General features: G+C 44.7%; 1 protein-coding gene across 2 annotated transcripts in view; it reads left to right on the forward strand.

The window, feature by feature from the left end:
• Window positions 1-11,667: 11,667 nt before the first annotated feature.
• EFHC2 (EF-hand domain containing 2) overlaps window positions 11,668-14,893 on the forward strand; it is a 63,722-nt gene continuing 60,496 nt past the window's right edge. For both annotated transcript variants that reach the window (XM_074858487.1, XM_074858488.1), the window contains exon 1: window positions 11,668-11,889. In XM_074858487.1, coding sequence (XP_074714588.1) covers window positions 11,848-11,889 — 42 coding nt within the window. In that variant the 5' untranslated portion in view covers window positions 11,668-11,847. The remainder of the gene's footprint in view (window positions 11,890-14,893) is intronic.

Here is a 14,893-nt window from a genome sequence, read left to right on the forward strand (position 1 = left end):
TATAACATAATAAATGGTATTTGCAGTATCTCTCTGTGATCTAGAAAAGAGGTGGGGGAGCAACATTTGAAGGTGACACAAAGCTATTTAGGTTAGACTGAGCCAATGGACAGAAAATAATTCCCAAAAGTTTTGTCCAGCCTGAGAATATGGGCAGTGGGCTGATAAAGCTGTTGGTGCTCATTAATGCAAAATCATGTCCAGTGGATAGACTCACCTGAAGCGCTCTGCACAGTGTTTGGTACTAAACCACAGACAACAAAATCAGGGAAAGACTGGGACATTCACCTGGAAGCTCAGTGTAAACCTGCAAATCACAAAGAAGATGTTGGGGTACGTAAAGAATGGGATGGAAAATATACACAATATGATGATATTACAGTGCCATTAAGGTTTAGTGGTTCACCTGGAATATTGCATTTGGTTCTGGACAGCCTAATGCTCTACAGAGACATACTCAGAAGAGCTAATTTAGCTTAAGGAGCTTACTCTCCCTGAGATCCCTCTGCAGACAAGAGCAAGCTTTGGGCTGTCTCCTAGGAGGTATTTCAAGCATCTCTCCATCATCCTTCAGAATAACCTGTTTTTCTCCATTAAAACAAAGGGTAATGTTAGCCCTTTCTCTATCAAGGCACACAGAAATGTAAGGCACAGTTAATGAAAATTGTTAGGGAAGTTGGGAAAAAACAAATTACGATTGAGGAAGCTGCTTGATTCACATAGGGAGCAATCAGAAGTATACAAGCTAAGGAAGTCAAGAGCAGATAGACCTGGCACGTCTCCCAACTTTTCATAATAAGACAGCAAAACCCATCAGTGACACTGAGAGGCAGAGGATGAGAGAGGAAGGCTGTTCCACCCACCCAGTAAGGGGATGAAGCTTCATTGCCTTGAGAGCCTTGCAGGATTAAAAAAATGTCATCCACTCCACAGCTGACAAGACTACCAAAGTTATGCTAGCAAGGGTTAAAACGTTAGCAGTCTCAGGGCTTGGGTAGCTGTGCTTCAGATTACAATTTAACTTCTTAATGTAGAAGATGGATTCTCATATTTACTCGTCTTCCACCAACAAGCGGTTTATTCTCTGGTTACCCACTTACACGGCTTCTGCATTTCTCCCTGAGGCATCTGGCACAGCTACCCCTGGAGACAAAATATCCCACCCGCTGGATCAGTCTTCTGATCTCCTCAGACATTTCCGAGTGAGTATACAGTTGCTAGCTGTGCAGAAGGAAAAGAGACCACAGGGACAAGCCTGAATGAGAACCTCAGAGCAAACGATGAGCCAGATTGCCATGAGTGAAAGGCCACCCATTCCCTCACCTTTCCGGTGGGGTTCCTGCCAGGCCATTACTGCAGAAGGATACACATCATCATACCCTGGGTGAAAAACAGTGCTGAAGGAGACTGCACAAACTCATTTACAACATCCCACTGACCCTAGGGTGGATCAGCTGTACCTAAGCCATACCTAGCAGAAATCTGTCTAACCTATTGTTATAAGCACTGGAAGATGAGGATGCTCTGGCTCAGCACAGGCGTGACACTTCACCACCTTCACCGCTCGAGCATTTTTCTGTTGTAACTGGATTCTTTTTGTGTTGTCTTACCCACTATGGACATTAAACACAGGTAAAGAATCTCAGCTCCAGTGAGATATTTTGAACACTGGGCTTTCCTACATGCAGTATCTTGCCCCACATTTGGTGCTCTCCTTAAGGCATTGGCCCAAGCATCCAGGATGCAGAAGCACGGGAAGATGCTGTCAGCACTGGGAAGGTTGGCTCCTTCTTACCTGCAAGGCTTTGGGGGTCTTCTCCCTGGCCACACCTTTTCCTGACATTCAGCTCAGAAGCACAGGGTGCTCAAAGCCATGCAGCAAATGGCCCCACCAGCCTCCAAGCGCTCCCCGTGTCCTCCCCTCCTCATTGTTCATCCTCTTTTTCAAAAGGGCCACAACTGCTCTCTCAGCTGCAAGAGCACTGTGAGAGCACACCCACTGCTTGCGTCTCTCTGTCCCAGCTCCTTTGAGCTCTGGTGCTCCCTGCATTGTACAGACCACACAGTCTTCAGCGTGGGCAGCTGTGTAAGCATCGGTAGCAGGAACCAGAGGGGATCTCACATTTTGCCTCTGTTTGAAAGCCTCCCCCCCTTTGAAAGCGTATTTATAGTAGGCCTGTCTGGTTCTGTGCAGTGCACACACACACACACACACACAACCTTGTGTGTGGCCCATATTATTTCTCTTGTACCTACAATGCCTGTCTGCTTGTCATAAAAGGAAATTTGGTGGATATGGAAAAAGACAAATCATATCAAGCTGCACCTCATTTTTAAAATTAATGGAATTATAAATCACCTGATTATTTGTTTTAGTCTTTTCTCAGGAGTTACAGGGATGGTGATTATTTCTAATTCCCTGGCTCCACAATTCCCTGCCCCTACTTTTAACAGAAGCACTATGTTTGCCCTCTTCTAGTCTTCTTCAGAAAAGGCGTTAAGCCCTCTGAGCTTCTCAGCATCATCTGTCAATTTTCCTACCCATAAAGTAATTCTTCCCTTGGTTTCCCTTTTTGTTACTATCAAAAATGCCCTTAAAATGCCTTATTTGTATAAGCAAAGAATAGGAGAAGTATTTTATTTTGTGCCTTAAACTTTCTGATTTTGTCTCTGTATGCTCACGCTGAGTTTTTTTTAACATTCATTTTTAGATATTTGACCTAGTTTCTATGTTCTGTACACTCCCTTCTTGCACTTGAGATCATTGAAGAGCTTGTGATTTCACAGATATCTCCTACTGCGTTTTCTATTCTTTCTACAAGCTGGGATATTTTGTGATTCTGCTCCTACTGTCTTTTGTTTATTTTTATTTTAATGAACCACCAATGCTTTCTGCAGGTCTTTTCTTCCACAGATTTAATTCCCAGAGGATTTTACCTGATAATATCCTCTGAGTTCATTAAAGTCTGCTGCCCTGAAGTCCTTTGCCTTCAGGTTTATGTTATCCTTCCTTCATTCCCTGAGGCTTACAAATCCTGTAACTCTCTCACAAACGTTGTCCTCCACCTTCACCCTCCCCAGCTGTTCCTCTCCCGTGGTAGGAACTGACTCTAGGATTGCCACCTGGGAAGCTGCTTTCTTTCTGCATGACAAAGTGCTGGTGACACACTCACGGAGCAGGCTATGCCCCAGTTTATCACGCCCTTCATAACTATCAGAGTAAAGACCCCCCCAAAACCAATCAGCCCTGCTTTTTTCTAAAATTATTCTGCTAGCTGCTCTAGAAAGAGCCTCATCTATCTGAGTATCTTAGTTAGGGGAAAGCAGATGAGTGTAAATGATGTGATTTTTTATCATATTATTTCCTGTTACTATTTAGAGATCAGGTCCATCACACTCTACACTTTTTGTCTAAGAAATGTACATATCTCCTTTTCCCTCTCCAGCTCATATTTCCCCAGTTCACTGCTTTCCATTTCTTCCTCATGTACGCAGTCCTATGTAGACTCTGTGGAGCATCCTAATGGGAGGGGAAGGCAGAGCTATGACAGTCCCTGAACCTTCCCCGCTTGTGAGATGTGAGAGTTGCACAGAGAAGCGCCTCTTCACAGGCAAGACCTCTAAGGGAGATTATTTCACCCTTCCAAAAAGTCACATTAATTAGGCAGTAAGATTTTGCCCAAACCAGCAGCCATGGTTCGACTATGAGGACCACTTTATTCCCCATTTCTTTAACAGGCAGCTTTTCTTCTTGAACCTAGAAAGTTTAAAATTTGGTGCTGAGACCGTGCTGGATCACTCAGTTTAGTCCGATTTGATCTTGTCATTTTCATTATGAACTGACCCTACAATCTGAAACAGAAACATCATAGTTACATTAAATACCAATAAAATTACGTGCAAATACAAAGATTAACTCATTCTAACTTGACTTTTCACTGCATGATCCTGTTCTCCTCAACCACATAAAAACTATTCAGCCGCAAAAGGCCCTTGAGCATAACATGACATTTACAGCATCTCTGAGTATTTCTTGTTTATTTCTCATAAATTTCCTTTGGTAATAACTTACTCACTCAGCAACTCTCTACAGTATACACACATATTACATGATTATCTCATATTTTATACAACACACGTTAAAGTAATTAATTTTCCCAGGCAAATGTCATACCATTTAGTTCATCATTAGGAGCCAAATATTTGTGCAACCATTTGTTACAAATATATGCATAACCACGGAACACTCCAGCTCTGTGGTATTTATTAAGTGTAATTTAAAGGGACATAGTTGAGGTTGTTACAGTCTCAACTTCCACATTAGTTTTTGTTCCACTTGAAATTCCCTTGAGGATTCAACCTCAACTCATTTATTTACTTGTTAACTATGCTTGCTGCAGTATTTAGCACACAAAACTAAATATGGTCTCACTGTGGTGTGGAACATGCTAGCAAACAGCTAATGTTATGCCCTAGCATGACAGAAGGGTTTCATCTCTCATTTAAACTTTCTTTATCCTTTTCATTGAAAAGATCTGGAGTTTGCCCCATCTTTAAGGTAGAACCACAGCAAATAAGAACAGGTACCTTCTTCATAAAAAGAACTGAGTTTAATCACAAGTTCAAACTCAACTTCAAGTTAAGACATTTCTTTCTGTGCTAATGCAGGTTACCTCCAAACAAACAGACAAAACCCCATCAGGACAGCGGCTCTAATTTCAACAGATGAAAGACAAGTTAGCCATGCACCATCAGGACTGGTTCCCTTGAAAAATATACTTGAAGGGCATGAAACTACCTCTGACTGACAGATAGTGAAGTCTGCTTCTCCCATCCCCTAAATTATGTCTTACCCATACTCCTCACACACCGATCCAAAAGCCCTTCAAAGTACATTTAGAGAGAGGAAGAGCATCAGTGAAGCTGTGCAGTAAGAAATTGTGTTCAGAGAGTCGACAGGCTGAACCAGACGGCTCCATTCAAGCTAACATCCCAATAAATCCTGTTCCCCACAGACCACTTATTCTTCAGCACATTCAATCAACAGGTCTGGAAAGGGGGACCTGACACTTTTCTCACTTATTTTGTCCTTCGATGAGAAAAGCAGCAGTGAAGAAGCAGAACCAAAAGCAGTACAAGTGGGAATGAGAAGGAGTAGGAGGAAGCGCAAACCCAAGAAAGCAAAAAGATAGGAGAAAGCAATATTGAGAAGACACAGCAGAGCATCAGCAGAGATGAGAGTGACTGGAACAGTGCAGCACCTTGGCCAGACTTCTTTTAGGTTGTTGTGAATAGCTACCTTTATTCAAGGAAGATGCACTCAGACTGGAACAGGCAGAGGGAAAACAGACCTGGGTGTTCGGAAGAAAGATGAGTTACCACACAAACAGAGTGCCAAAAAGTCTGATTCACTAAACTTGGCGAAAAGCTGAAAGGAGATGTGATTGCTATCTGCCATTATGTAAGGAGCAGGCATCAAATGGCAAAAAGGAGACACATTATTCAAAGGACAATGTCAAAACAAGGATGAAAAGGATATGTTTCCCATGAACGCCTTTAGGCTGGAAGTTAAAACAAAGTCCTAACCAGCAAAGGGATTAGGTTTGGGGCAAACATCAATTCCTAACTTACTCGTAATTAACTGCTTTCAGTCAATTTTGAGAAGCTGGTATTGACCAAGACTTTTGATCCACACGGATGACCTCACTATCATTAAGACAGAGCTTGATTAATTTAAGAAACAATTTCTGGTGCGGTGCCTGCTGTTGCCAATATCTTGGTCTCTGTGATGGAGGGGATTACTGTCACTCCTGTTCTTTTATTGTTCTGGCAGACTTCACCAGTTTTGAGACCACTGCTTGGAAACCTAAAATGTACTTGCTGCTTCGATATCTTACACTGCCTTAATTTTTTCTATGGACAATGCACTATCACATTTGAAGCAGAATGGATGAATTCCCGAAGCAGCTTTGATCTGTCCTAGATCCTCAAAGCAGCTTGCAAGGATAGCTTGAAAGCTTTTTATTTAAAATAAGTAGCATTTCCTCCTCTCTCATTTTAATTGAAATAGATGCTGAATGCAGGGCAAATTGTATTGTAAGCTTGATTGCAGAAAGCAAGTATACTTCTAAACCAGCCTTGATCAATAGCAGTTTCTTGTAATTGACTGTAATCTATCTATCTATTTATTGCCATGGGAATTTTAAAAATTGTTGGGTTGTTGGGGTTTTTTTTGTTGTTTTATCCATCAGCTGAAAAGATTAATCTGGAAAATGGAGGATGGAAGGAGAGGGAGGAATTGATCAGTCATGCAGCCTCAACTGATGGCGTATCCTCAAGGCAACTTGCAAGACTTGGAGAAATGCCGACAAAATTTTCCTAGGCAGAAGGAAACAGACTGGTAAGTCTAGCTGAACAGAACCAGGGCTGGGGTTTTTGAGTGTCTTGTGGTGCCTCGTTGACTGGATGGGAGAGCTTTGACAATGGGCGTGGAGATCCAGGCTACAGGCAAGTTACACCACTGGTGGGAAGGAGGAAAGATGTGTATTGACACTTCTTCTGAGCCAAACCCCTTGCTTTTGTGAGCAAGGCAGTGTGAGAGCAAAAAGAGGAAATCCAGGAAATGTTCATGACATGGATGGGTTCAGTCCCATTGACATCGCAAACAGGTCAGGAGTAAAGGAAGGAAAACCAAATACAGTCAGGAGGAAAATAGCTGTCTAGTTGGCCATGAGTGCGACCCACCGTTCTGCAGTGTCTGACACTGTCATCAGGTGTCTGGATGCTGCAGCTGAGGTGATAGCAGCATTTCCCCGACTTTCATCATGGGGCTGTCTGGGGGTGGCTGCCCTTTTAGGCTGCTCCTGTTAGAAAGTCACCGTGCCCCCCTGCCACGGGGGCTTTGCGTTCCCAGGTGGTTTGTCTTCACTCTGAAACAGACGTTATCTGGAGGGAGCAACACCTGCTTCGCTCTTTGCACAGGTGATGATGTAACTTGGAGGCCTTGACTGTATCTTGACGAATGGTTATGTTGCTGCCGAGTGCTGTATTTGTACTTTTCTCCTGTCGGTTTGTTAGGTGTGTTACTTATCTTGGGGTTTTCCTACTCTTCCTAGCAACTACTGCGTGCTGTATTAAATGCGTGTCTATGGTTTAATTACAAAAAAATCCGCATTCCATTTCTGAATTAAATTAGAGGCTTTTCTGTCAGGTTCATTTTACTAGCGTGGCTGCATCTCAAACCAGCCCACGTAAGGAGGGTGAAGAGGAACCGAACAGTTACTCCGTACTGCAGATCTCACTGAATATATGCAGCGGGGGCAACTCAAAGGTAACTACCAAGCCCAGAATATTTCTTTTTCATGTACTTCCAAAAGCGTGGGGGACTTAGGAAAGCAGCCCCTCATAGTCTCCACGACTTCAATGACAGGGAAGCCAGGCTGATTGCAAACATCCCTGAAAAGCTCACACCTTATGTAAAAGAGCTGGGTATCAGATGAGTAGGAACTTCAAAATGCTTCAAACAGGCATGGCAAAGTGAAACACGCCCACTGAGCTTGTTCTGTGAGACAGCAAACTTCTTCCATCAAGTTTCCAGAAGCTGATGAATTTGTGTGTGATGGTGTGATGGGGTGGGGACAGAAGGGGAGGAAAACAAGCCTACTGCATGGCCTCTAGCACACAGTCCGCACCAGGGAGGTGGCACCAAAGGGGGTACTATGGCTCCCACCCTTCTCCCTGCCCATCACCTCACTTCCCCAAAGGACACAGCAGATCTGAGCAAGGTGACTCATGTGCAAACGTGCCTTATTAGGACATAGTGAATTGGAGCAATTAGCTGTGGAAAGGTCATCCCAGCTAAGGAAACCTTCCAGTGAGATGAGTCTGGATGTAACTGCTTTTCTGTTCTCCTATTCCCCACAGCATCAGCAGGAGAAAAAGGTTATGGGCCTTTTCCCGATGTGGAAATTCATGCTTAATACCTTGTCTTCTTGGGGCAATGGGCAGCTGCAGCAATAATGCACCAAGTGCCCATATGGTCCATGGCCAGCACAGACCCGTGGCCGCAAAAATGCTCACTTTACCCTGGGTGGGTTGTCTGGAGCACTCCACAGCTGCAGCTGAAAATTATGGTCTGAGCACTGTTTTCTGGCCACCGAAGAAGTATCTTCATGTGCTACATGTTCATTGACCGGTGAAAACAAAATGAATGAGGTAATAAAAGACATGGGAAAACATAAGGGATCTATATTTCTAAGGATTGTTCAATGATGGCATCAGTTGACCCACACTGCACCGCAATGAACAGACACCTCAGGATTTGCCCTTTTTCCCCCTACGTTAGCTAGCTACAGGTAGGGCTGTAGCTCTCTCTCTCTGTGTATGGCAGTTTGATTCCACTATTCCTATCCCCTATGTGATTTCTGTGATGACTGTCATAGCATTTCGTATTTTACAAAGACAGGCCTAAGGAAGAAGGTATTAATAGGTAATAATTTTCCATTCTTAATTTCTGGTACCTAATTAAGTGTATGTCAGAGTGCAACTTACGTTCAAGTTTTAGTGTGCCTGTGTGATGATCCACATAGAGCCATAATTCACTTTAAACTAGGCAGCCTGGGAACAATCTAATTTTGGAGAGCCCAGCCTTAACATGGCCTGTAAAACCAGTCCTAGAAAGAGGATGAAGTAATGCATATGACGGAAGCAGAGACATCTTCACAGTGAAGTGAACTAAATTATGCTGATTTTAGTCAAGCTTTCCTGGTCTCCTCTTCTTTCCAAACTTTCTTATTCTAAACTGACACAATTTGGAAGTGTAAGACCTGGTCTACTCCTGCCAAGTGCTTGCCTTTGTTGTTTTCATTTAATAAAAAGCTTTTCTCAAAAATGGTTTCCAGGTCTTCCACTCAGACAAATGGACTAACAAGAGCCTGGAGCCAATGGCATTTGGTCAGAGTAAAAACCAGTATTTTTTAAAAAACTAAGCCTTTTCTGGAAAGTTTTGGGTTGCGAAGAAGTTTATAATTTAAATACTTTTACTGATTTCCAGCCTGCTAGTAAAACTCAATCCCAATACAAAGAGACTAGAGTCTCTGTCCTTTTATCACAAAACCAGTATTTTTGATGTTTTACCCGGCTTTAGCTTCCCTCCTGCTTTCTTCCTCCTTTGAACCGCAGTCTTACGTACGTTCACCACTATTATCTGTACTGTCAGAACATACAGTTAATTTGCTACTGCCAACTGCTTGCCTTTGTTGTCATTAACAATCTTCATTTAATGAAAGCTTTTATCAAAAATGGTTTTCCTCTAGTACTTTTATTTTTCCCAGAAAAGGCATTAAAATTAATTTGTTTTCACTAGGTCTGTATTCTTGAGTGAATATAGCAAGGAATAAAAAAGATAAACATGTGAGAGAAACCCCAAAGAGAAGGTAATGTAGAAAGAAACAATTCTGTTCTGAAGTAGAATATACTCTTTTTTTTTTTCACTTTTGAAAGCAAAAAGATTATTGAAGACTGACAGAAAACATCACATTGCAACCATGCTTTTAGTGTACAAGGCAGACGCTCCCCTTCTCCACAGTGCCCTGTGGCTTCTTTACTGGGTGAGGCAGACGGAAAACCTATGCAGAAAGATTTGACCTGAAGGTTAGGGACAATTCATGAGATTTTCTGCTGGAAATGCACTGGACGCTCTACTGAGGCCATGTACTTCCCTAACCTTCCTAAAGAAGTGCTGATGTTTCCCTTGCATGTTTTTCACATACAGCCTCTGCCTATACTGCCTAAAACCTTGGAGCAACAGTTTATTATTGATATCAGAAGACTATTAAGACATTTCAACTGCCCTGCTTTGTAAGGAGCCACAAACACTAAACAAAGAGATACCATTTCTGGAGGATAAATGAAAAGAGACAATAACTCTTCGCTATTGTGTTTTGAAGATGGTTGCTACCCCAAACAAGAAGTTGCAAGGGACCTATGGGGATTCTGCAGGAAGCCGCAGCTAGGCTGGTTCACTAATCTCAGAGAGACACGTTGGCACACACACGTTACAAAATGCATTGGATCCACTTTCTGAAGATCCTCGCTCTCTAATGACAGCTGCCAAAACTGAAAGGTATGTTTTACGAGTATGCCAGCTGCCTCCTGCGCAATGTTTGTCAGGTACATAAAGACATACTGAAAGGGTATTGGGGGATCACGTGAACGTTCAAAGAACAAGGGGGGATGCTGAAGAGCTCCACTGCTGAAGTACGGCAGTGCTGTGTGCCCTGCAATAACCCTTTTAGAATTTGCACAGCTTGCTTTCCTTCTTCCCTTCTCCTTTCCTTCCCTTCCCCATTTCAAACTTTTTGGCAAAAAATAAAAAATGGAAGAATTTTCACTGAAATTACAGTTTTTGAAATCAGAACCTTTTGGCCAAATACCAATTCAGACAGCAAATGCTGCAGAAGCGCTCCACGGGAGCTGTACGGGGAGCGCCTCCTAGACTCATTCAGACTGAACACATCGCCCATGCTGTTCCACGAGCCTCTGTTTCGGGGAGGAGAGATGATATGTTATGGGAATTTCATGGTCTGATGCATTATAGAGTGTGAAATATGTCAGGGGAGATCCATTCCATCTATGAGAATAAGGACATTAAGCAACTGAAGTACAGCTCCTCTGAGACAGTGTGATGGCGTATCAGAATTGAAATATTTGGGTTTCAGCTAACTATTTTATCCATAAACCCATTTTTCTGTAAAAAGCAGTTCTAATTAAAAGCATATATTCATGAACAGCTTTATGTAAAATGGAGGAACATAACATAGCATGGTTGCTGTTCTTCGGAGGCGATCTAGAATGCATCCTCCCTTATTAACAAGGAAAATGTTACTTGCATTAAAGAAAGAAACAACCCTTTCCCCCCCCCAGCCATCCGTGAGAAACTATCAGTGTATTTTCTGTTTGAAATGTAAATATGAGCATAATACCACCCACTGTATGAAAGGAATGTGATTAAAATGATGGTTCTTTTTATTTTCAATTAAAATACATTTTAAATGTTTACCTTTCAGCACTAAATGCAAATGCAGGTGCATAATACAGCACTGGGAAACCAGAAAGTGGAAACCCACTGACCTAGTTTCACCATCCCGGTGGACTAAAATGCAAACAAAACAAACAAAAAGATGTAAAAGCATCCCACCCCCCCACTCCCCCAAGCCCCCGAAGTAAAATGTGCTGTATAGAAGTCACAAAACGGAAAACATTAAAAATTAATGCATGTGGAAAACGGCAAATGTGGTGGGATTTGCCCTGTCCATGACCCCGGTTCCGGTTATTTGGGGCGGGGGGGGGGGGGGGGGGGGAATGTGCAGACAGAGGTTACTGCACGCCGTTAGGTGGGAGGGAGGGGACTACACAAACCTTTGGGCCTGAGGAAAATTTTGAAAGATTTGTGAAGACGATGGGAATGAATTCTGAAAAATGGGATAAATGGATTCGTATTTAGTTCTATTTCGGTCCCAAAGGCCGCAAACCCGGGCTCGCCACCACCCGCACCGCCCACGCCCCCCTTCCGGGCCCGCCCCGCCACACCCCCCGCACTGCCGCGGGGCCGGGGCTCCCAAGGACGAAGGCCAAGGCCCGCCTCCCGCCGGTACCGCCTGGCCGGGCTGTAACGCCGGGGGCACCGGCGGCAGGGGCGTGGGGAGCGGGGCCGGGCCGAGCCCGCGCTGCCCGGGGGTCCCGGGCCCAGAGGCCCCGCTCGGCCCCGCCCGTCTCCTTCGCCCCGCCCCCCCGTGACGCCATCGGCCGGTCTCCAGGCAACGGCGCCCCCAGCGGCGCTGGGCGGCCATGGCGCTGCCGCTGCTGCCCGGGGCCTCCCGCCACCGGAACGTGAGTGACAGCGGAGGGGACGCCCCTGTGCCGGGGCTGCCGGGGCGTCGGTTGGCCCGGCCGCCCCCTCAGGCTCCGCCGGCCTGAGGGGGCTCGAGGGCGGAACAAGACGCGCTTTGGCTGTTGGTGGGGCCGGCCGAGCCGGCGAGGCGCAGGCGCTCCCCGTGGAGTCGGCCCCGGGGGTGGCGAGCCGACGGCCAGGCCTTTCCTCCCCTTTCCTTTCCTTTCCCGGCAGGTGGAAAGCGGGATGGTGTGGAACCCTTCTCCGGCTTTCCCCTGGCAGTGGGAATACTTTGCAGCTGATCCGGGACACGGGGATCTGGCAGCTGCTGAGGGGCAGCTGGAGCTCTGTTTGCATCTAGCAAAGCCAGACGGGGAGAGGCAGATCCCCTCGAAATAAACCAAAAAGTCTTGGTGGGGTGGGGTGGAATGCTAGGGGTGCTAATGTGTTCTCTCAGAGCTGCTGGTACTATTAAATACCGATGGCAGTCTGTGGATGTATAAGATGGTATTTTTATCGTGAGCTACAATAGCAAACAAAAGAAAAGGCTGCCATCGCTACTTCAAACTTGTTCAGCAAGGATCGCTAGAAATTTACTGAATACAATCTGTATTGTGAAATGGTGTGGGAGGTAAGGAAAGATGGGGCATGGCACTGGAGCTGGTGCCTTCAGGAGGCAGAGGAAACAGTGCAGACTTTCTTAATAACGTTAAAATACCTGGGAGGGAATCTGCCATTTTCACACTATGAACATGTTGTGGCCGTTAGAGCCCTTGTTTCTGCATCCTGACTGCTGGGGTGCTTTGGCAGCTCCTGAGTGTGGTCCACCCTATGAGGGAGGTGTTACTGTAGTTCAGGGACAATTTCAAATGATTTGTTAAGACACAGGTATTAATGCCAATGATACTGTGAGCATCAGTACCCCTTCAATATGAGAATTCTCCGTGCTGTTAGCATATCTGGAGCCTACTTCATGAGCTATAAATCAGTCTACGTTAAGTGCAGTCCAGTGTAAAATCTCTGGCAGTTATCTGAAAAACCAAGACTGGTAGATGCAATTGTAGCTGCCCAGGTGCTGATAGAGGGAGCATGAAATTGCATAGAAATATATGGACTCCCCAGCCTCACTTGGTGTGTCAGCATTGCACAGGTGTGTCCACACACAGGACCTCTTGCAGCATGAGCCCAGTTTACAAGCAGCGAGGATCTTTCGGGCAACTTCTTCCCCACAAACAGCAGGCTGGGTGCCATTGTTTTAGAAGGAGAAAAAAAAAAAGGGTCTGGTGGTGAATACTCAGTGTCTCTTGCTGAATTAAAATTTGTATTGTAAAGAGTTGGTTGTGTATATAACACTTCGGGTAGCTGCTGAGTGCTGACATTGGAATAGGTGTGTACCATTGGTAACTGCTGAGTGGAAGCAGAATAGCTCAGATCAGTGTTAACCGTGACTTTGTTGTTCTCCAAATTTCAATTTAACTTATTGGTTTTGGAGTATGATGGAGTGAGTTGTCTCCAGAGCTCCACAGGAGCAGTGAAGAGGCTTTGTGATAGACATGATGCCTCCTTTTTCAGAGAAAAGGCACATTATTTGACTTCACATGCTTGAGGAGTTACATATAGAGGGCGCTGAACACCCCATGCTGAAGTACCTACAGCGCTTGTATGTGTTATGAGAACTAAAGGTGTGAAAACCGAGTCACATTTGCCACAAGACAGCATTGTAAAACTATGGTTATACCCTTGTTAGGGCCCCAGATTGCTCTTTTTGACAGTCCTTGAGATAGTGGAGTTAATACTGGTAACTTGCCTTTCTTAAAAAGCATTTCTGACCTTCACTTAGTTGTTGGCTATTAGATTTAATTTTATTTTCATATAGTTCCACAAATGAGAGGCTAATAGGAGCATATTTAAAGGAAAAAAAGAGTCACTGCTATAGATAAATTGAAAAGGAAGAAAGTATTTTCACCTGTTAGTACTCTAAGCATTGTTATCGACACCTCTTATTGCACAGAAACAACAGTAGCAAAGCCTCCCCTGAAGAAGGACAAGCAGAGGACGGGAGATTGCTGTTGCTGTCAGCCCTTGGTTTATAATTATGGGGTATTAATTCCACTCTTATCACTGTTCGAGCTACTGCTGCAATCCTCTTTTCTCTGCCCCTAATGCTTCCACCTGCCTCATATACACAACCACAAAAGGCAGTGGAAGAGGAGTACATATGCATTTTGTCTACCTTGGATGTGTTTAATAAGGTGGCTGGGCTGTCTCCAGAAAATCAGAGCTTTAAGGTAGTTAGGGACACGGAGTCTAACTTCAGGGCAGCAGGGACTGTGTTGGCATATGGGAAGAAATCTTTTTGCAGTGCTTATGTCTCTGGATCTAAGAGCCACTGGCCCTTGTATTACCCCTCCGTTATGATTATTATTACTTCTAGCCTGCTCTACCAGGAACGCTTACTTCCTCTCCAGTCAGGAGCAGAAAGGCTTCATCTCCAGCCGGGAGCAATGGCAGCGAGGCCGGGCAAGCTCGCAGCCACCCCTGGTGCCGGCACTGCAGAAGGCAGCAGCCGCTGGCGGGTTTCTACTGTTTTTCCTTCCCTTCACTGTAACTGACTGGTGCCCGATTCAGCAACATCACCGTGAGCGATGCTGCCACGGTGGTCCTGCGTAGCTGGGACAAAATCTTGTTGCTTGGGCATTGCAGCTCATGAGACTGGAGGGAAACATAGGAAGGTGATAGATGCTTTTAAAACAGCTGGAGTGGTTCCTGCGGTAACATAAGGTAATGTTTCGTCTGAGCTATATGAAGAGCAGGGATGAAAGGGACAGGCATTGCACAAGCAGTGCCATGTCTGATGTTTGGTTTGGTGGGGTGGAGAAGAATGACGGCTGGCAGAAGGTGTCAGCAACATAAAATATTAACTGTCTACAAAGAGAGTAAAAGGAACCACCCCTATTTTTTCAAATCTTTTTAAAACCAAAATTACAGTAGTTTGTGTACGCA

Source organism: Strix uralensis, chromosome 2 (genome assembly GCF_047716275.1).
Source record: "Strix uralensis isolate ZFMK-TIS-50842 chromosome 2, bStrUra1, whole genome shotgun sequence".
Lineage (NCBI taxonomy): Eukaryota > Metazoa > Chordata > Aves > Strigiformes > Strigidae > Strix > Strix uralensis.